Source organism: Rhineura floridana, chromosome 19 (genome assembly GCF_030035675.1).
Source record: "Rhineura floridana isolate rRhiFlo1 chromosome 19, rRhiFlo1.hap2, whole genome shotgun sequence".
In the NCBI taxonomy this organism is placed as follows: Eukaryota; Metazoa; Chordata; class Lepidosauria; order Squamata; family Rhineuridae; genus Rhineura; species Rhineura floridana.
The window spans coordinates 2,471,276-2,493,428 of NC_084498.1; the positions used below are offsets into that span (position 1 = coordinate 2,471,276).

General features: G+C 50.9%; 1 protein-coding gene across 9 annotated transcripts in view; it reads left to right on the plus strand.

Moving 5' to 3' along the window:
- GIT2 (GIT ArfGAP 2) overlaps nucleotides 1-22,153 on the plus strand; it is a 36,319-nt gene that overhangs the window by 6,273 nt on the left and 7,893 nt on the right. For 2 of the 9 annotated variants that reach the window (XM_061603353.1, XM_061603352.1), the window contains exons 5-17: nucleotides 573-659; nucleotides 774-904; nucleotides 1,338-1,432; nucleotides 4,703-4,748; nucleotides 6,575-6,626; nucleotides 8,350-8,422; nucleotides 9,422-9,519; nucleotides 9,915-10,026; nucleotides 12,113-12,255; nucleotides 14,081-14,230; nucleotides 16,395-16,646; nucleotides 20,579-20,661; nucleotides 21,533-21,721. In XM_061603353.1, coding sequence (XP_061459337.1) covers nucleotides 573-659; nucleotides 774-904; nucleotides 1,338-1,432; nucleotides 4,703-4,748; nucleotides 6,575-6,626; nucleotides 8,350-8,422; nucleotides 9,422-9,519; nucleotides 9,915-10,026; nucleotides 12,113-12,255; nucleotides 14,081-14,230; nucleotides 16,395-16,646; nucleotides 20,579-20,661; nucleotides 21,533-21,721 — 1,511 coding nt within the window. The remainder of the gene's footprint in view (nucleotides 1-572; nucleotides 660-773; nucleotides 905-1,337; nucleotides 1,433-4,702; nucleotides 4,749-6,574; nucleotides 6,627-8,349; nucleotides 8,423-9,421; nucleotides 9,520-9,914; nucleotides 10,027-12,112; nucleotides 12,256-14,080; nucleotides 14,231-16,394; nucleotides 16,647-20,578; nucleotides 20,662-21,532; nucleotides 21,722-22,153) is intronic. The other 7 variants (XM_061603355.1, XM_061603354.1, XM_061603361.1 and 4 more) reach the window with 5 other exon arrangements.

Sequence of the window (22,153 nt, forward strand, 5' to 3'; positions counted from 1 at the left end):
CCAGTGCAAGTCATGGTAAGCTGTTATTCATGGCCAGCAAAGCCCCATGAGAATAAATAATGTTTTTATGAGGGACGGAGAAGCATTCATCACTCTCCCTGCACCAGCCTTCCCCACCCTAGTGTCCCCCAGGTATTTTGGACTCCATTTCTCATCAGCCCTGACTTTTGGGCCTGCTGGCTGGGACTGGTGTGTGTTGGGAGTCCCAACCACATCAGGGAGGCCACGCTACACCATCTGCCATTTTATAAGTCTCTGTTGTGTCCCCACCCGCTTGCACGTTGACTGCGTGGCTGCCAGCTACCCTCTCTGGGAACCCCCAAAGGGAGGACTGGGATTGTGAATCCCAGGCCAGTGCAGGTCCAGCTATCTCTGCCTCGTGATGAAATGGAGTGAGGGAGAGAAGGGGCCTCGGAGGGGGGGAGTCCAAGGCAGGTGGCTGGGGAGGGTATATGTGCAGCAACCCCCGAGCCTGGCAGCGATTCCGAGAGAGGATTCTCGGCCGCGGTGAAGGAGGCCTTAAGAGGCGGGGAGCAACTCTGTGCTGATGCCCCCCCCTCTCTCGGTTTCAGCAACTCCATTCCAGCGTCAGGACTGGGAACCTGGAGACCTGTTTGCGTCTGCTCTCCCTGGGCGCCCAGGCCAACTTCTTCCACCCGGTAAGAGAAGGCCTTTTGTGAGCTCAGCGCAAAATCAGTTTTAGAGTGTACCGTTGTCGCTTCAGGCTGGTAGATGGCGACTCCTCAGCAAATGCCTGTTAACCCCCTTTGTAGGAGAAAGGGAACACCCCGCTTCACGTTGCAGCCAAGACGGGTCAGATTTTACAAGCTGAGTTGTTGGCGGTGTACGGGGCTGATCCTGGCACACAGGACTCCAGTGGGAAGACGCCCATTGATTATGCAAAGTGAGCCATTTCAAGCTTTTTTGGGGGGGCTTCATTGTCGGCAAGAGACAGCAACCGCAACGAGTGCCCCTTCCCCTAATCTCATCAGGTGTGTGTGTGGGGGAGCAAAGTGGGCCCACCAGACCTTACCAGTATTGAATTTCACCCTGAAATGGCACATGAGCAACTTTCTCCCCATGTCATTGGGGCACCAGTGACTTCTTCAGCTAGATTAGGGGCGGGAAGTCTGGGGTGCAGCTGGAGACTTTCATCCAGTTAAAATAAGACCTGGGGCCTTCAGTGCTTTCCAGGTAGCAAACCTGGGCAGTGATAGATCTGCCTCACTGGCCAAAAGAGGCACCTGTGTGGGACTTTCCTTTCTGGTCTTACTGATGTTTTGAACCCAACAGTAGTGCATTCTGAATGAATCTCCCACCCACCTTTTGCCCGATAGGCGAGGAGGGCATCACGAGCTGGCAGAACGCCTCGCAGAAATACAGTACGAGCTCACAGACAGGCTGGCATTCTATCTGTGTGGCAGAAAACCTGGTAAGGGCCTGGCTGGGTTTATTTTATTGCAGATACCCTGCTTTACTTCTGAGTAGCTCCTAGTAGTGCACATGGCTCTTATATCCCCCTCCCCTCCTCTGCCTATTTGGCTCTACCCATCTCACCATTCCACAGTGTGACAAGAACCTCTATAGGAGCGATGGCATGCCAGCTGGACCCCCCCCCATCATTCAGGAATCCAATAAATTCCATACTTTTCTGAGGGCAGACTATCTCAATGGGTCCCCTACTCCTGCAGATCAGAGTAGCCACATTCAGCCCAAACCTTGCTAGAAAATGTTCCTTTCATGACCATGGCCTCATAATGAGCTTCCCAATCAACGGAGTGTTTCCAATCCACTCTGTGGCAAAAAACAGGTCGAGGGTATGCCTGGTCACGTGTCGGGCCATTGATGTACTGAGACAGGCCCATGGTTGACATGGAGGCCATAAATTCCTGAGCTGGCTGATTTGAGACAGCCTCAGCATGGATACTGAAGTCCCGCAACACCTCCATGAAAGGATTCCCCAACACCGTATTGGAGTTTACCTCGGCCAGCTCTGTTAGGGAGGCTGTAGTTTGGTGTGGCGGATGCTATCTCAATGGTATCCCTGTTTTGGGTCTGGCACAACACGACAGCAATCCCTTGCATCCAGGGAATGGTGTTGCACCAAGTCCCCACGCAGACAGAGCTCGGTTAGTGTAGGACCACCAAGCGCATCATCCTAGGACTCGTCTATACATGTGAAGTTAGCTCCCACATCCAAGATCATATTGGGGACAACAGAGGTTTGATTTGGGACAGATGTGGCATTTACCACCACTACCAGGCCAGGGGGTTGGCTGACTGGCATCTCTGGATTCTGAGCCCCAGCGGGCAAAGCAGGGGGGGCAAGCACTTGATGTAAGTAGCCCTCTTCTTTCCCCCTATATACCTTCCCCCACATCTATCTCCCCCTATCTACCATGACAGGGAGGGCAGTCTCTGGCCCAGCCCAGCCCCATAATTTCCCTGGCCTGCCTCTCGTGAAACAGGAACGCAGGAAGAGGTTAGCGACAGGGGACATCAAACAGGGATAAGCTTACAATATAAATATTGGATGTGACTCACATCCCAGAGCTCAACCTGGGATGAAAACCCAACACCTGCCGCCAACCGGCTCGGTTTCCTGCCCAGGAAAGGCACAGTTTCATCCTGGATCCCTCATTCTAAGGGCACGAAATCACTTTCAACCCACCCACCCCGCTCCCACTCCAGAAAATGTCCAGCCTCTCACCCTGGAAATGGTCTAGAGAAAATCACAACCTCCACTCTGGGAGAAAAAACACACAGTACCAGACACAAAACCCTGCCCTCACAAAAGGAGGGTGAGACTTTGCCCTTGTCACACTGCGAAGAAGCTCCCCAAAGGGGTGCTTCCCTTTTGTGTCGACGGGCGTGGTTTTTGTAATTTGCTTCCCCATCAGCAGTGCAAGGGGTGCTGCCTTGGGGAGTGCCCTGGTCAGCTCCAGCTGCGCAGGTTGACGAAATGCAGTTCACTGGGGGCAGTCCCGATGGTGTCTTGTAGATAACCCCACAACATCGGTCCTCCTGGCAGGCAGCTGCTGCTGCACGGGGGTAGGGGGACCGGTGTTAAGCTTTTTGCCTCTCCCTGCCGTCCCTGTCTCTTCTGCCTCCCACTCACTGCCTACTGAGCAAATAATAACTAAAAAAAGAGGTTCAAACAGATTAAAATAGCAGTGAAATGGAGCAAGTACTGGCAGAGGTTACAACCAAACTCATCTGATTAAATGGCCTGCAAAACTAAACTAAAGAGGTCTTTGGGCAGCATAAGAAAAAAAAACACAATCTAAGTAGGTGCCAGGCAGGTCTCCCTGGAGAGAGAAATGCAGCACCACGACGGGTAAATAGTAGGGATGGGAGTTTTTTTTTTTTTTTTCTATTTGTAAAGTTTGTGACTTGGCCTGTCTCCTAGGAAGTCAGTGCAGTATACATGGAGTTTATCCTGTTGTATCCTTACAGCAGCCCTGATTGAGCTCAGGCACCCCCTGGCCGAATTAACTTTATCGTTGAGCTGGGATAGGACCCTCGCATCTCCCTTGTCCAAGCTGCATCCCTCTCTCTGCTGCAGTGAGCAAATCTGGCTAGTGCTTGCTTAGTAACTGAGTGTGTGTGTTGCACATAGTAAGTTCATCATGGGTCACCATTTACTTTTAACCGTGTGTTGACTGAGATGCATGCTATATATAACTCAAGGGCGAAGAGGCTTCAGGCTTGCAGGATCGACTTGGTATTTAACTAGAACACCAGGATCCACTCACTGCAACCTGGTGTGAAAGACTTATCCTTAGAATGAAAGAATTCTGAACCCAGGAATTTATTTTGAGTACCAGAACTGAGCTGAGCTCACAATTCTTCCACGTACAAATCCACTCTGGGTTACCCCCAAGCTTCCTTCGCTGCAGCAGTAAAATTTGAATGTGGAGGAAGTCATTCTGTTGCTCCCATAAGCTGTGGGTGGTATTCAAGTACTATTCCTACTTGGAGTAGATTCACTGCAGTTAATGGACATGAGTAACTTCGGTTTACTGATTTCATTGGGTCTATTTTTTGTTTATTTCATCTATCAGTCGCTTTATACAATAAAAGGCCTTATAGACTTGACAAAACAAAATACAGTACATAGAAGCAATTAAACCATTAAAAAGTTAAAATAATGATAATGTAAAACACTTTCACATCCAGCAATAAGTTCTTTCTCAAGTACCAGGTCCTGGCCCACCCCACTAAAAATGAGCCACAATGTAGGAGGCGACATTAACCGGAGGCCTGGGTGAATAGATAGGTCTTAGCTTGGTGCCTAAAGACTGCCAAGGATGGTGCCGGTGAGCCTCCCTGGGGAGAACATTCCACAGACGCGGGGCTACCACCAAAAGGGCCCGTTCTCATCTGGCCACCCTCCACACCTCCCTCAAGTGGGGCACACAGAGAAAGGCCTACTCTGAGTAGGACCTAGTTGAATGCAACCCTATGCTATTGCTAAACAGGTGGGAGCCAGAAATCCCTGCCAATCTACTATAGGTCACCCAGCTATGTATTAGTAGATCTCTGTCTGCCCCTGCTCTAGCTGAATGACACCCTCAGACCTCACCGGTTCACTTAGGCAGTGTGAAGCTGCTCAGTTGAATCCAGCTGTGGTGTGTGGAGAACTGTGGGTTAAGATAATGGCATCCCAGCCCCTAATTCTCTTTTGAAACTTCAATTTCAGATCACAAAAGCGGGCAGCATTTTATTATACCTCAAATGGCAGACAGGTAAGAATGCACATTAAGCACCGAGTATATATGGTAATAACACTGCTTCCACGTTGACCGACAGTTTATCTTGCCAGCAGCCATAGATTCCTTTGATTGTCAAGAATGACGTGCATAACTTTCCCCCCCCTTGCAACCTCTCATTGTCTTCTGTTAACTGCTTGATGTGTTTTAGGTCTTCCCTGCTAGGTGGGGCAGATGTAACATCTGCTAATTAAATAAGGCAAAGAGCATTAATAAATTGTCACTGATAATATATTTTTCCTCCTCCTGCGGTCCTTTGGGAATTAAGACGGCTGTAAGTATACCTTCAGGTTATCTCTGCCTATGTACATTTGTTTGGCAATATACAAATCTGTATGCTGATATTCCAGCATAGTCTACAAGGCTGCCATGTATCTATGCGTGTACGTACGTATGTATGCAATAATACAATGGTCGATATTCAATATTAATCAGATTCTGAATAGACCCATTGAAATGAATGTCCACTGATTCCAGTGGGTCTACTTTGAGTATGACTAACATTGGGTATCACTTGATGAATTCAAATAACCAAACACAGTTCTTGTTGTTTTGTTTTTTAATGGCCATAAAAACCTACTTGCATCCACACCAGCTTTTGTTTTAAACACGCTGGGGTTATCTTCAGTGTGTTTTTTGTGCTGTCATTTGCCCACATGGATAAAGGGAGATGCTACTATGGCCTCGTCAATTTGGCAACAAAAGTTAATCGCCTGTAAACTTTTTTTACTAGCCTGCTAAGGAGGTTTCTCTCCACTGTGGGCCAGCATAGACGCACAGGCTACCAACTTCTTAGCAAGGTCGTAAATGAGAAAGAAGAAGCCTTCATTCTCCCAAGCGGATAGATGGATGGAAGGAAGGAAGGAAGGAAGGAAGGAATGGCTTATCTCATCTCTCCACTGCTGGCCTTTTGCTGCCTTCCTGTACTGGTGGTGGAGGAAGCGACATTTCTTCCTCTGCAGCTGGCCGAAATCATCTCTCCTCCACTAGCCATTCTGGGTCACCTGTTGCCACCATCCTGTATTGAAATGGGAAGAGCATACAGACCCCTGCTGAAGGCATCACCCTTTCAGGGATGTCCTTGTTTCAGCCATGACCCCTGGAAATCACTCGTCTTTTGGGCAGCCTTCAGCAGCCTGATGCTTTCCAGATGTTTTGGGTTGCAGTTCCCATGATGCTGATGGGCTGATGGGAGTTTGTAGTTTAAAAGATCCAGAGGGCACCAAGTTGGCAAAGGCGGCTCTTTGCTTATCAGAAGGCACTGCAAGGAAACCAGCACCTCTTCGTACTTTTGGGACGTGCAAGGAGCTCTGCTTTTTCTCCCTTGTCCTCTGGGGACGCAGATCTCACGACATGTCTCAGTAGGGTTCACCACTCCCACCACTGGGCCAATGCCCAGAGGAGCTGATTCTTGGGGGGACATGTGTCTACATTTGGGAATACGGCTTTGGTGCCCAAAGGATAATGGGGTTTTTCTTTATAATCAGTTCCAAACTGGTGGTGGGTGGATGGATGGATGAACCACATCCATGGCAAAAGCCAAGGGGATTTGAGGTGTAGGGGGAATTGTAGGAAGTGGTTAAATATGTATTTTAAAAGTGCTGGAAGCCACTTGGATAGCCTGAGAGCTATACATGCAGTAGAGAGGACTACATTGCAAGTGGGTCAAGGAATGACAGGGGCTTACCTTTCATTTGCATGCCTCTTTGCGTGTCCTTGAATAGCTGTGCTTCTGAGGTTCAGGTCCTCAGAGGAGACCCGGCCTGTTTGGTTGATATAGTGATCTCTTCTTTCTTTCATAGCAGTTTAGATTTGTCAGAGCTGGCCAAAGCAGCCAAGAGGAAGCTTCAGTCGGTGAGTAAAGTTCTTTCTGCCCTTTGAAGCTGTGACATGCTTCCTGGCCCCAAACGTTGCCTTTCCAGGGAGGAGGCTCTGGCCACGGATGGGGCCGGAGAAGGATGCATTGGTGCTGGGGGATAATTTCAGATCCTAAGGAGTCTCAAGCGTGGAAAGCAATAGGGGCAAAGGAACCAGGCTCAGGGACTCCGCATTGTTCTGTGTTTTTGGATTTCTGCATCCTTTGCTGCAAAGAGTTCCACAGCCAGTGGGCCCAGTGGCTCAGCCCTCCTGCTTGCAGGGAAAGGGTTCAAGAGGCTTGCCATGAGGCCTGCTGGAACAGGAAGCTTGCCGCCACTGCTCTTGGGCCAGTCCCGGGAAGAGGAGGCGGAAAGCGTGCAGGTGCCAAGGGCCCTGGCAGGAACTGGGCTTCTGGCTCCATCTCTTCCTCTTCATTAGCATTTGTAGGGGGTCTGGAGTCACCAGTGCCTCTTTGGCGTCCGTCAAGGACCCTTTCCCCCTCCCGGTTTCTTTTAATTGGTTTTGGCTTATTTGCAGCTGTTGGGGGGATTGGTTGCTTTGGAGGGCATTGCCTGTCCCCATGTTGCCAAAACAACAGTGTACTTATTGTTGGATATGCCCGACGTATTTTGGCATGATTGCCTTTATCGAGGGCTTATCTGTTGAAATGATAGTAATGCAGTTGCTAGACCGCACAGATAGGAAAACCTTTTGGCAACTTTTAAAATGCACTCATATATTATAAAAATGCATATACAAGTGAGGCATTTGATGAGTTGACCTCCAGGGATGCAAGTACAGATCCACATCTGAGCTATTATACTACAGACCAGGGGTTCTCAAGGCCTGTTTGGGGTTGGGGGGAGCCTTTTGGCATTGCTGTTGTTGGGGAGTGGCCAGTGTCCACGCGGCTTCCTGGCGCATTAGGCCCACATTGATGTACAAGCGGTTAGGCTCCTGGGAGTCAGAAACTCTTCCCAGTTGTCCCAGTGGTCCTGGGGTAGATGCTGATCTTCCTACAGCTGAGCCTTGCTTTACAAAGGAGAAGAGGCTGATGGGTCACTTCACCATCTGTGGGCCCAAAGTTGGCCAGACAGCTGCATGTGGGAAGAGTCCTCGTGCTCCCCAGAGGCTTCTGGGTTTATTCCTCTTTGATATTCTATGCTATGTGTTTTCCTCCACTTGTCCTGAGCTTGTGAGCTGGTCTCTCGCCACTCTCTAAGTACATCAGAGTTTGTGCCACGTAGCCTCTCACCCCTGCCTGCATTGCTGCACATTCACGTGCTCCATGTAAATTGCCCCAAGCCACCACCTCCCTTCTGTGGACAAAGAATCACCCTTCCAGGAGCTTGACATAAATAAAACTGCCCTGGAGACTGTTAGGCGGCTCGTTGGTTGAGTGGGTCAAGGGCTCCCTGTTCCACACCGTGACCTGTTCAGTACATCCTTGAGGGGCTTGTGGCAGGATACGAGTTTAAATGCGTGTGTGTAAAAGCAGGGAAAACCTGTTGGCTTCATGAAGTGGGTTTCCCATCCTGACATGCGGTTGGCCAATGTGAGGAGCGAGGCTAGGTGGCCCTTGATTCTGATCCTGCCGGGATCCTCTTTGCTTCTGAATGTTGCAATATAAAAAGAGCACACTTGCTGTGCACTCTCCAGCAAGGGGGGGGGGAATTTGGCAACAGTCTTTCGCGTAACTTTCCCTTCCTCTCCTCTTCAGCTGAGCAATCACTTGTTTGAAGAGCTCGCCATGGATGTCTACGATGAGGTGGACCGGCGGGAGACCGACGCAGGTGACTTCACGTAGGAGGGTGGCTGTGTGCGTACACCCCACACTGCTTCTCACTTGCACTGCCTGAGGCCAGAATGGCCCACCTGGGGCAGAATTCAGCCTCCCAGGCAGTTCAGGAAGAATTCTACATTGCAACAGAGGGGACTGCCGCTGGAAGCGGTAGCTTTGTGCTGGGATCTGCCCCTCTCCGCCACTGACCCCTGGAGAGCAACTTGCCCCATGTCCTGGCATTATCATGCTGTGGTCCCCCCCTCCGTGGCTCCACAGTGTGGCCTGCCACAAATAGGATGGAAGAGAGGAGCACCATGGGACAAGGTTTGGGATGCAAAGCAACTTGTACACCATGGTAAAAAAATTAAGTTAGAGCTGCCCGTCTTGGCATCGGCTGTGCTATATGTTTATAGCGCAGCCTTCTCCAGCCTGGTGCCCTCCTGGTGCTTTGGATTAAAGTGGCCGTGCTGGCTGGAGCTGATGGAAGTTGTCCACAACGTCCAGGCTGGAAGACTGATCATACCACCTAGCTCTACCTTTTGTTTTTACTTCATAATGGAATCATGTTTCAAGCACTCATGGAAATACTTATCTGTTAGTACCGGGGAAAAAGGCCACTTGCCCTCAAGGCTTAATCTGAGGAAGCATTTGGCTCCAGGACATGCTTCCAGTGCTCTGACTTCAGATGTGGAGGATTTATGAGGGAGGGAGCGCACTGGAGCATGTGCGGAGTGCCCGTCACTTCCTCCCAACTAATACCCAGCCACGACTTCCCAGTTGGCAGAGCCAGGGTTCAGCACCAGCACCTGCTGTCTTAGAACAGAGGTGGAGGACTTGGGGACCTCCAGCTGTTTTTGGACTCCAACTCCCAGCAGCCATCATGGCCAATGGTCAGGGCTGATGGGAGCTGGACTCCAGCAATATCTGGAATGGCCATCACAGGCCCCACCGTTCCTTTAGCAACTAAGGAGAGCCAATCCTGGCTTTTGTGTCTCTTGTCTTGAAACAGTGTGGCTTGCCACTCAGAACCACAGCACGCTGGTCACCGAGACAACAGCTGTCCCTTTTCTGCCTGTCAATCCAGAGTACTCCTCAACGAGGAACCAGGTATGTAACCTGTGCAGTTTCACTGTGGTCTAATGGCAAAGACTGGGGAGGAACAGCTATTTCCCGGTCCTCAGTGCAGGCGTTGCATTTCTCCGTGGCCAGAGAGCTGGGTTTTCCCCACCTCTGCTGGGGGAAAAAACCTACTAATCTTGGTTCTGAATGTTGAACCTGTAGCTGATAGTTTGGGAACAAGGAGGTCCCTTGAGCTCAGTCAAAAATGGACACTTCCAAATTGCCAGGACAGCCGGAAAGCATGAAGCTGTGCGACGCAGACGGCACGAGGAGGAGCAGCCGTGGCTGCCCCCTCCTTGTCTGACTGCTCTGCTGTGTTCCTGGCAAGCGGCTCCAGCTCCTGCCAGATCCGGAGCTACCTCTTCTTTCTTCCTTTCTTCCAGGGAAGGCAAAAGCTGGCCCGGTTTAACGCCCACGAATTTGCAACGCTCGTCATAGACATCCTCGCGGATGCCAAGCGAAGGCAGCAAGGGAACCCCGTCCCAAGCTCCAGGGGTGAGTCCCTCGTGGATTACCGGCAGAGCCTCAGCTGTTGGCATTGCCTTTCTCCTTTGCTGCCTCGGAAGGTGGGACTCTGCCCTTTCCTTGATCTGCGGCCGGTGCCAGCAGGAGGTTGGGTGCTTTATAGAACATGGAAGCGACTGAGCCCTGGGGTAGGCCCATGGGAAAGGGGATCAATTGGGGATCAACACAAGTAGTCTTGGGGGACCAAAGAGGAGGAGAGCATTGTGGCAATGGCAGAATCAGCCGGGCTGGCCGAGAGCGACTTTGCTAAGGACGTGGGTTTTAAGGGGCAGAGGGAGCAGGGCTCCCTTCAACAGGAGGGCAGAGGGCGGGCTGGAGGTTTCCCAGGCAGGCAGGAGGGCATCGTCAAGTGAATGCAGTGTCTTTGTCCTCCTCCTTGAACTCTTCTCTGCCCCCCCAACACAACAACAACGTGCTGCGTTGTGGAGCTCCGGTCATCTGTTCCACGAGCACTAAATGTGCAGAGCTCTATACAGCCTGCTGTTGCAGCAGTGGGGCAGCAATCGCCAGCATGGCATCAGAAGTGGAAGAATGGGGACCTGTGACCCAGTGTTGCAGCGTGGGCCACTCCTCCTCATGGCTCCTGGTGATCCTCCGTGCCCTCCGCCACAGTCCTCCATTCCGCCCCACCCCCAGTATTCCGTGCCCACTGAGCATGCTGAGTCCTCATTGGATGGTTTTGGGCTTCCCTCCCCCATGGTTTCATTCTCCTGCCCCTCTCCCCGGCTCAAAAGTTCTTTTGAACGCCTGAAAACCTCCCCTGAACCCCTCCTGCAAGCTTCCTCTTGTGCATGGGGAGAGATGCTTTGGCTTCTTCAGCCTAGGGGGTACCCCTACCCGAACATTGGGGCAGAGGGAGTGGCCCAGCTGGCGCCCTTCAGAGGACGACCCCTTGCATCGGCCCCAGCTTCATGGCTGTGCTGGCGAAGGCCGATGCGGGGAGTAGCGGTCCGAGACATCTGGAGGGGGCACCGAGTTGAGGTGGACTGTCCTACAGCCAGGCACAGAGAAATGCAACAGCTTTTTCCGAGTCACCATGGCATGATGGGGAGGAAGGTCTGCAGTTACAGGGCATCTCTTGTAGGTTTGGGTTGGGAGGAGAAAGAAGGGCACTGTTGCCACAGGACCCAACCGCTCCTTGGAGCTGGGCGCTCGTGTATCATGCTGCTCCTCCCCATCCATGGGAACCTGCTCCCTGTTTGGCTTAGTGCACAAAGTAGGGACATGGGGATCTGCCTCACATCAGGTCAGGCTGATGCAGTTGTTCCTCTGGCCCAGTACTGACTCGACCGGCCTTCCCTAGCTTGATGCCTTCCAGCTCCCACCATCCCTGACCGTTGGCCATGCTGGCTGGAACTGATGAGAGTTGGAGTCCAGAAGACCTAGAGGGCACCAGGTTGAGGAAGGCTGGCTACACTGGCCGGCAGCAGCTCTCTGTGGTTTCAAGCAGGGAACCTCCCGAGCTCTACCTGGAGATGCCAGGGACTGGACTGGAGACCTCCCGCATGCAAAGCAGGTGCCTTGCTGCTGTGGCCCTGCCCAGAGTTTAAGGCAGACGTCCGCCTGACCATCACTGCGACAAGAACCCCCAAACGTTTCACTCCAAGCCACTGCCAGTCAGTGTTAGTAATCCTGAGCTTGATGGGCTGATGGTGTGAGATTGCTAGGAAGGCAGCGGGCACGCTTGGAATCGCATCTTTGCAAGTCTCGCTGGCAGGTGCATCCTGGAGAAACCAGCGGAGAAGGCCTGGAGGCAAGGGTGAGCTTGTCTTGAACCTGAGGGAGCAAGATAGGGACAAAGAGATGGAGATCCATGGAGCTAACCAGGGGAGACTGGCAGGATGCCCCTCACCCTCCTCCAGTGCAGGAACTCAAGCGGGTGTGTGAAGGGATGCTAGGGACGGGAGGCACCTCCTTGCCATAGGACTCCACCGTCATCCCTGCATTGCTTTCATTTTGGTTTATGGAGCTGCACTCTCAGGGCTGGTCGTTCCGAGAGAGGCCATGTTCTGCATACATTTCCTAAACGTAAAGCCTTTTGTTGTTGCTTTTTCAGAAAATGTGGAACTGATCCTGAAGTCTATCAACAGCCAACATAGCACGGAGAGTCAAGATCATGACCAGCCTGACTATGACAGCGTGGCCTCCGATGAAGAGGTGGATCTGGACACGACCTCTGTTAAGGCACCAAGGCAGAAGGTAAGCCTGTGCAGAAATAGCAAGAGGGCAGCAGCGACTTGGGAGGGGCTGTGGGAAAGCGCTGCTCCTTAGTGCTCACCCCCTGGCCCATCGCTGCTATTACACAAGGTGCACTGTCTTCCTCTGCCTGCTGGGCCATGCTCTTAACTAGCTTGATCGGCTGTGCCTCCAGCTCTGGCACTGGTCATTTGGAAAGAGATTGGTAAAGGCTCCCTGGTTCCCCCCCCAAGTCCTTTCAAGCTGGGGAGGGCAGGCAGGACATTAGTCCCCTTTCTATCCTTAAAAGCCAGGAGAGGCTGCAAAGACTCCTTCCAGACTGGGCTATTTTTAAGGTACGAGAGGGAGATGGTGCTTCAAAAGCCGTGTGGTACTTGTTCCAAGTACTGTGGTGGCTGCTATGGAAGGTGTGGTGGAGGAAAGGGCTGGTGCTTGTCTAGTTATCACAGACCAGATTCCACTTGCCCCAGGTGAGCGGTAGGTGGCACCTCTGTCTTTTGGATCAACATAAACCATTTTGTTGCTTGAACTTTGAAACTTGAAGCTGATTCTGAGATGTTTCCTCATTTCTGACTTATCAGTTGCAAGTTTCTAGATACATTGACCTATTCATGAAACTGCCCTTGTGGATTTTGTGCCCCCCCCCGTTTCTTAAGCAGTATAGAAGTAGCGTTGAATTCTGCACCATACCAAACTGTTCTTTAAGATATTTCTTGTTATTTAACATGTCCCGTTTGACTTTGGCCCTAAAAGCATGGCACAGACATGTTTGTTGTTGTTGTTATGTGCCTTCAAGTCAATTACGACTTATGGCGACCCTATGAATCAGTGACCTCCAATAGCATCTGTCATGAACCACCCCGTTCAGATCTTGTAAGACAATAGTCAAGAAATCAGAAGGCTGGGGAGAGAGAGCATCAGATACCAACTTGCAGCGCGGCTGGTTGTTTAGTTTGTTCATATTTCTTGAGCATATGCCTTTGGGTGCATCTCCTGTATTTCATAAGTTTGTTGTTATGTGCCTTCAAGTCGATTACGACTTATGGCAACCCTATGAATCAGCAACCTCCAAGAGCATCTCTCATGAACCACCCTGCTCAGATCTTGTAAGTTCAGGTCTGTGGCTTCCTTTATGGAATCAATCCATCTCTTATTTGGCCTTCCTCTTTTTCGACTCCCTTCTGTTTTTCCCAGCATTATTGTCTTTTCTAGTGAATCATGTCTTCTCATTATGTGTCCAAAGTATGATAACCTCAGTTTCATCATTTTAGCTTCTAGTGACAGTTCTGGTTTAATTTGTTCTCACACCCAATTATTTGTCTTTTTCGCAGTCCATGGTATGCGCAAAGCTCTCCTCCAGCACCACATTTTAAATGAGTTGATTTTTCTCTTAACCGCTTTTTTCACTGTCCAACTTTCACATCCATACACAGAGATCGGGAATACCATGGTCTGAATGTTCAGTGATACATCTTTGCATTTGAGGACCTTTTCTAGTTCTCTCACAGCTGCCCTCCCCAGTCCTAGCCTTCTTCTGATTTCTTGACTGTTGTCTCCATTTTGGATAATGACTGCACCTAGGTATTGATAATCCTTGACAAGTTCAAACTCCTTGTTGTCAACTGTAAAGTTACATAAATCTTCTGTTGTCATTACTTTACTCTTCTTGACGTTCAACTGTAGTCCTGCTTTTGTGCTTTCCTCTTTAACTTTCATCAGCATTCGTTTCACATCATTACTGGTTTCTGCTAAGAGTATGGTATTGTCTGCATGTCTTAAATTATTGATATCTGTGAGTAAAGCATCATTGAGTGTTGCTGTTTTGCAGAGCCTGGATTCAGACTTGTCAGATGGACCCATCACAGCCCAGGAGTATCTACAGGTTAAAAATGCCCTGGTGGCTTCGGAGATGAAAATCCAGCAGTTAATGAAGGTGAACGTCAACTTGAGCGATGAGCTGAGGATCATGCAGAAGAAGGTAGCATGAGAGTTTACGAGAGAGGGTTTAGTTTAGTGTACCTCAAATAAAAATCCCACATGTGTGATAAATAGCAGAAACATTGAGACAATCAGGGGCACAGAACTTCAAAAAAGTACTGGCTGGTTTAGTGCAGCCTTCCGCAACCTGGGCCCTCCCAGTGTTGTTGAACTGTGACTGCCGCCAGCTGTGGCCAGGCGAGATGATGGGAGTGGGGGTCCAGCATCCTCTTCAGGGCACTAGGCTGGTGAAATCTGGCATAGAGTAGCTTCCTGATGGGGCTCAAGCCCACTCAGTTGGGGCCGGCAAGACACACTTTTGACCACTTGGTGGCCCTTCTCCTCACGAGCCGCAGGGCCCAGTCCTGCAAGGAGTTCTGCCACGCTCACTGTTCTCGGTGGAATGAAAGGAAGTTGGAGCCCTTGGCTCCCGTTCATTTTACTTGGGATTGCCCAGGGGAACTTCCTGCAGGATCGGGTTTCCACGAATCAACATGCATCCTGAAATGACATCCCAGGTCCACAGCCTCACTTTACTTCACAGTTGCGCCCTCCCCCCCCCCCCGGCCTGGATCTCAATCATTCCCTTAAGAAACGGCATTGCTGCAAAGGGTTAGCTGTGGATCCGTAAAACCATTTATGGGCTTAAAATCTCACCTCTGCCATGAATTTCCTCAGTGGTCTGGGGCAATGTTTTGTCTATACTGTATCAGAAAACTGGAATTGTTTGCCTTTATTTCATATTTTTCTGTGCTGTATTTCCCCGTAACATTATGATAAACAATATCATTATTTTCTTTTACATATTATCCTGTTCTTCCTCCAAGAAGCTCAGGATGGCATACTCTGTGTGGCCCTCTCTTATCTTCACCACAGCCCTGTGAGGTAGGCTTAGGCTGAGAGAGATGTACGAATCCAAAGACACCCAGTGAGCTTTGTGGCCAGTCAGGGGTTTGGACCCGCGTCTCCCCAATCGTAGGCCAGCCCTTGAACCCCTGACCCATCAGGGCTCATGCACAATTTCCACCATGGTAGCGGTCTGTTGTGTGAGAGCAAACCCAGTGACAATTATAAAATGTTTTACAAGTTGTACGTGATGTATAAACTAGGACTAACAGCGGTCGTCATTGATAAAACTTGACTTGCGAGCCTTGCTAAAGTTACAGATGTGCTTTGGGGAATGCATGAAGGACTCTTTGGTGTAGCCCCCAGGGGCACATCGTAGCACCATCTCCCACCCCACTCCCGCTGCTTAATTTCCCTCAAAGGTTTTCAGCAGGGCCAAGGTACAGCAGACGCCCACAGAGCCCACCTTGGCCATGTTTTCAGACATGTTTAATAAGGCTAATGGAGGTGGTGAGTAGGTGGTTTGATGAAGATGCTCCAGCTCAGGGTAGGAAGAGGAACTGAGTAAGGGTACCCAAAGGACTCAGGGGTTGCACAGACTTCCAGAGGCCTTAGAAATAGAGTGTTAGAAGAAGATCTCTCTGACCCAAGACTGTAATTGCACAGTGTTGCATCTTGGTGCTCTAGAAGGTTCCTCTCCCCCTGCCTTATGATGTCTGTAGTAATTCATGAGTTGAATGAGAGTGTGTGCTACTTCCCCTTTAAAAGAAAATACAAATATCAAACCTGCATGCTTTAAAGTGAACAGAAAACTGCAGAATACCCTCGTAAGACCAAAGGGTTTTTATTGCCCTTTATCTTGATTGACTGCGCCATTGCTGACTTGAGGATGCGATAGGAAATCTGTTGTGACTTGACTTCTTTTCTGAGCGCTCATGTTGTGCTTCCGTTCTCACTGGCCTCCGCTCTCTTGCTTTTGCAAATTGTTTAAACCTCATTTCCTCTTCCACTTACTGCTGGGATATTGTCATTTTCACACTTCCCCTCTTTCCTCTGAGTTTACCGTTGACCATTCGTGGGAGTTGTTTCGATCTCTCTCCCACTGAAATTTTGGGCTGCTGAAAGTTCTGGCTCTGAGGACATAGCTGATTTGTTCCTTTTTTAAAAAAAAGGTAAATACTGTCTTTAAAAATAAAAACAGAACTCAGCTAGCTGATGACAATTTTCAAACGTGTGAATGCAACAACTGTGCATACAAGTTCTTGGTTTGCTTGCTGTGGGGACAATCCACGTCCCCACTCTGAAACGTTTTGTTCCAGCTTCATTCGCTACAGAGCGAAAACACAAGCCTCCGCAGGCAGGCCATGACAAGCGCCTACCAGACTCCCACTGGCTCTGAATACCCAGAGGCCAGCAGCCACTCTTCCTTGATTTGGCGGCCCTCTGTGCGAAGCAGTCGGCCCATGTCGATGTATGAGACTGGATCGGCTCAGAAGCCCTACTTGCCGCTAGCTGAGGTCTCCTACCCTGAGGAGCACATGACGTCACGGCTTCAACCATTCCCTCCCCACGTAAGTAAAAGCACTGTCCTGTCGCTTTTGGGGTTGGCTGCTTTGGCTCGGCTGGATCGACCTTCCTCACTTGGCTGCCCGTTTTGGACAAAGTCTGAAGGGCACTGGATTGGGGAAGGCTGGTGGAACTGGTAGGATCCTCTCTCTGTGCTGGCTGAAAATCTCTGCCTGGCAGTCTGAGGGCTGTAGCATTTCTGCAACACACTCTAGAGCTCTTGACTTCTGCTTACCTGGTCTATTTTAACACACACACACACGCACATGTTGCTTCCTTCTCCAGCCTTGGCCAACCTGGTGCCCTCCGTGGTAGACCATCTGCTTTGCATGCAGAAAGCCCCAGATTTACTCCTTAATGGTATCTCCAGGTAAGGTTGAGAGAGAACCCAGCCTGGAATCCTGGATAGCTGCTGCCAGATGCAGAGGTTTGGACTACAAGTATCTGGGAGTGACGGGAGATGTAGTCCAAAACATCTGGATGGCCCCAGGTTGGCTCTATTGCGAAAGGCCCTGCCTGGAGATCCTGGGGATTGAACTGGGGCTCTGTGCATGCAGCGCAGGTGCTCTGCCACTGAGCTTCAGCTCTTCCCCAGGAGGGCACCAGGTTGGCTAAGGCTGGAGAAGGAAGCAACGTGTGGAATTTTATGGGGAACAGGCAGCAGTGGAAGGAAGGTTGATGAGCTGTGGCTCTCTGGCTTTGTTGGTTTTATTTAAATATTTCCAGAGCACGCTTGCATAAAAATATAGCAGGGTGGTGTACCTGCTGGAGAGCCTCAAAGTGCCCCACAAGGTGTGCTTGTGCAGGCCAGGGAACCCCAGTTCATAGAGGAAGAGCATCTGGCTGCCGGCTGTGATGGCTGCATGGACCCTCCAGTGTGAAGGGAAATGTACCTCTGCAGAGCAGCTGCTGGGGAGCAACCCTGAGCAGCAGGGCTGTTGCCTTCAGGCTCTGCTTTTGGGCTTCCAAGAGGTATTTTGATTGACCGCCGTAGGAAGCAGGTTGTTAGACCAACATTCACCTTTAAAGATTTGCATGGTGTCCTCGGGATGTTATCGAGGGAGTAGCAGGCAGTCTGTAACTTCTGAAAAGCAGGCCTGGAAGGGGGAATGCTCTTGTTGGCCCTGGAAGGGAGCTGGGCTGCTTAATTCTAAGAGCATGGGGGCAGGGCGCTGTTGCTCAGTGGGGAGAGAAAGCCACTCTGTGCATACTCAGGAGACTTTATTCATACACTACGCTTCCTTGTCAGTTTCTCTAAGGAAGAGGAGCAGCCGAATATGGGAGAAGGGTGGTGCTAAATTAGCCCCTGTAAGACTCAGGCCAGTGGGTATCTGCAAGGGATTTCTTCCTATATGCTCTGCTGCTTTCAAGCTAGAGATTGGTCATGCCGAAGCCCAAGCAGCCTTGGCTTCTTGTGATGGGGTCCCCCCTCCCCTTTCAATTCTTTAGCGCCTGTGACTTGCCTTGCTGATGCTGACATTTGTCTCTGTGTGTGCTGCAGGATTTCAGCGCTGTTGCACTTGCATCCCCCACCCATCTCCCCTCTTGGGACGTTGCCTCTTTTTTCTTTAATAAGAACCTGCTTTTGTATTTTGCACATGTTGGGAGTCTGTGTGGGTGCCTGTTTGTGTGTGTGTTTCCCGCGTGTCCCTTTCTCTCCTGTGTTTGTGGACTGGGTGGGTGACGGCCTCTTCTTCTTCTTCCGTGCTTTCTCCTCCATGCTTTCCTGGTCAGAAGACGGGAGTGCGCAAAGGATGACACTCTCTTGCCCGGGAAGAGCCGCTCTCTTCTTTCTGCTGGCAGAGCTCTTCCCCCCACCCCTGCATGGAGCGGAACATGGCAGCAGCGCCCCTGCCCCCCCCTTTCCTTCCTTCTGCAGGAGGGTCGCTTCTCTCCCTCATGCTGCCCAGGCTGCTGGCCCTGTTTGTCCACAGTGTGTGTGCCCCCCCCCCCCCAGCTACTTGATCTGCAAAGCTTGTCTGGCAGATCAGGCCAGGGTGCTGGCTGAGATCAAGATGCAGTCCCAGCTGTCTGGCATCCTTAACCCTTCTGCGTTGGGATACTGCTGGGCCAGGCCGGCCAGAAATGGGGGAGGCTATGAACCCCCTGGCTCCGGGGGGTGGGGGACTGTGGTCAGCTCAGGCTGGAGGCCAAGCAACACTTGCAGGGAGGTCCTTGGAGTCTGTTGTGCCGTTAGGCAATGTTTTTGTTTGCCACCTGGGCCCAGAAGCCCATTAGCGCTGGGCAGGCCTAGAGGGAGAAGAGCCGCAGTCCGAGGGCCTTCAGTGCCAGAAGGGCAGTTGAGAAGGGCATAAGTCACAGCAGGAAAAGCTTTTGTTGGGGGGGGGGCGAGGCTAGTCCTGCAAATGCAGCAGCACAGCAAAGGGGGGTGGTTAAGAAGAGGAGAAAAGTGGGGAGGGGGCAGACCATTGATGGGTTTGCCCGGGATGCAGAAAATAAGAAGGAAAGGGGTGCATGGGGTGAGGGAGGGGCAGAGGAGTGGCGAGCTTTAAAAGTGGAGACTGCTAGCCCCTGACAGACGTGCCTCTTCCGTGACATCAGAGCAGCACAGCCAGTGGCAGCCAGAGGGGACTGTGATCTCCTGTGATGTCAGAGTGCAGCCGATGGAGCAGGAGGAGAAAACGAAAGTGGGGAGGGAGGCAGCTGGAGAGTGAAGAGGGCAGCTGGGAGATTTGCCATCTTACTCCGGGGGTCTTTAACCTGGCGAAGCGTAACCACTTGCAAGGGAGATGATAAAACTGTGGTTGTTCTGTGCAAGGAGATGCCTGTTCCTTGGATTTCTCTATCTTTTATCCCACTGGTATTTACTTGTTTGATCTGATTTTTTCTTCCAGTTATTCATGTATCTCTTGATTTGGCTCTGCATCAAATCGTGCCGTGTTCTGTAAATGTTGGAGAAATGTGTGCTGCCCACCCACATGTTAATCAATTCCTCAATTAGTCGATTCCTTGATCACTTTTACTGTCCATTGTCCGCTATGTATTTAACTAGTTTAAAACCTGTTTCACTGTTGCTCATGGCAGAGGAATGGGGGAGGGGAGAATTGCAGCTCTGTCAGGGATGGAGCTCCCCAACCAAGAAATGTTGTGTGGGACCCTAAAGCAGCAGCTGCCAAAACCCCACAGAGCCTTGCAGTTGTCAAGATTCTCTTAAACAGAGCACAGTCTTTAACCAGTTACAAACTGGTTTGAACATCAGAAGAGCCTGGCTGCAGCTGCAGTCCAGCATCCTGTTATCAAAGGGGCCAGCCAGATGCCTCTGGGAAGCCCGCAAGCAGGATGCAAGTGCAACACCACTCTCCCCACTTGCAGTTCCTAGCAGCTGACATTTGGAGAGGCAAAGTGCCTCTGACAGCGGAGGTGGAACATAGCCATTGTGGCTGGTAGCCCTTGATAGCCTCCTCCTCCTCCATGAATGTGTCTTATCCTCTTAAAGGCCAGTGGTACCTCTTGTCGCAGCATGTCACATAATTTAACTACGTGCGTTGTGAAGAAGTTCTTCCATTTGTCCGTCCTGAATCGCCCAACTCTGGACTCCATTGGCTGGCCCTGGTGGGTTCTATAATACAATGAGAGAGGAATGACTTCTGTCTGTCCTCTTTCCCCACACCCCTGCATTGAAGTCCAGAGTGTTGATGTGTCCTTGCACTGGGAAACGCTGGCATTTTTGGAGCGAGGCAACTGGTTGCTCTCCAGTTACAAGGATCAGGCGGCAGGTGAGGCGTGCAGAGAAGACCTGTCAGAGGACACCATCCTGGGCTAGGCAGACCAAAGGTTTGGCTCGGGATACGGCAACACACTCTGTTCAAGACAGCATCTGTCTGGCTATATCTCCTCAGTTGAAGTGAGGGATTAAATCTTTTCTCTCTCTCTCTCTCCTGCCACCCATTGTGCTTCTTCCCCCCTCCTCTTCCAGGCGGCCAAACTGGAAAAGCAGAGCAGCGTGCCTGAGGGTGATTATGACAATGCCGTCCCTGCGCTGGAGCTGGATGAGACGGGGTATACATCAGGGGTGGAGCTGCCTGCGGTTTATAGGGCGGGTGGGGAACTGGACTCCAAAGTCCTGTCCACGCTGGGGGGTGCATTGGCCATGCTGGCTGCTGGGAGTTGGAATCCAGCAACATCAGGAGCAGGGGGGGCACCACAGGTTTCTCATCCCCAATTCATAGCCAGTCTCTGTTCTCAACGTGCAGCAGCCTTTCCCAACTGGATGCTCTCCAGATGTTGTTGGCCTTCTACTCCCATCAGCCCCAGCCAGGGTGACCAGTGACCAGGGAGGATGGAGTCCAGCGACATCTGAAGGCACAGAGTCTCCAGCGTTCAGACATGATTGCTCTTCTGCTCCTGTTACAGCATAGATAGCCCTCAAGATTGCACATGAGCAGAATGCAGGTGCCCTGCAAGGGGCTGTTTGCAGAATGAATGCCCCGAGGTGACTCCTGTTATCGAGCCAGGCTGCGTTTTCACAAGGAAGAATGGAAAAGGCCCCGGCGTTCTCTCCCCAAATGCCCCTGGGTGCAGATGCAGATGGCTGTGAGCCAAAGCGTCCGCTGAGCCGTTCGGGGAGGAACTTCGTGGCAGATCTTCCCCGGACCTTTTTTTGGCTGTTCTTTACTTACTAGGGAGAATAGAGAATGGGTCTTGGGGGGGTGAAGGGGTTATCTCTTCTTTACCGCACAGCCAAGACCAGCTGAATAGGGAAGTGGGCTAGGGTGCAAAGAGCGCTGTTTGTATACCAGCCTTGCAAATATCCCCTGCTGGGCCCAGCACGCCTCCTTAGTGGTTGAGAGGATAAGAATTATCCTTTCCAAGCCCAGATTCTGACTCGCCACAAGAAATCAGGCAAATGGCTACATGTGTGTGTTTGCAGGATCAGCAGGAAGGCTAAGCAGCGAAGTGCCTTCCGACAGGGAGAAGGACCCCTCCCCGAGAGCAAGGACTCTGACACCCTCCCCAGTGCCAGCCTGCCCAGCACAGAGGATGTAATTCGGAAAACAGAGCAGATCACCAAGAACATTCAGGAACTTCTGCGGGCAGCTCAGGAGAACAAGCACGACAGGTGAGGCATGAGAGCTGAAGGAGAGATCTCTGGAAGAAATGCTTGGCAAGCCTTGCCTGCGTGAGCAAAAGTGCCCTTTGCCATTCAGGAGGGATTCTTGCCTACCATAACATTGAAAGTATTTGAAGGAGGCAGCATGCAGAGCAATGATGGGCGTGCATCTTGCAAGCGTGGGTTGACTCTTTTTTTAAAAAAAAAAAAAGCAAGGGCCAAATTCTTTCTGTTTGACTTGCGTTGCTACCCACTTGGCCTAAGCCAGCCAGTTTTTATTCTTATAGACTTCCTAACAGACACAGCCATGCGAGGTTCTTAATATTATGCCCTGTGCTTCTTTAGCTGGGAAGATGCATGTCTATAACAGCATTTCTGATCCACATACTTATTTATTTGATTTATATCCCACCCTCTCTCCAAGTAAGAGAATCGTACACA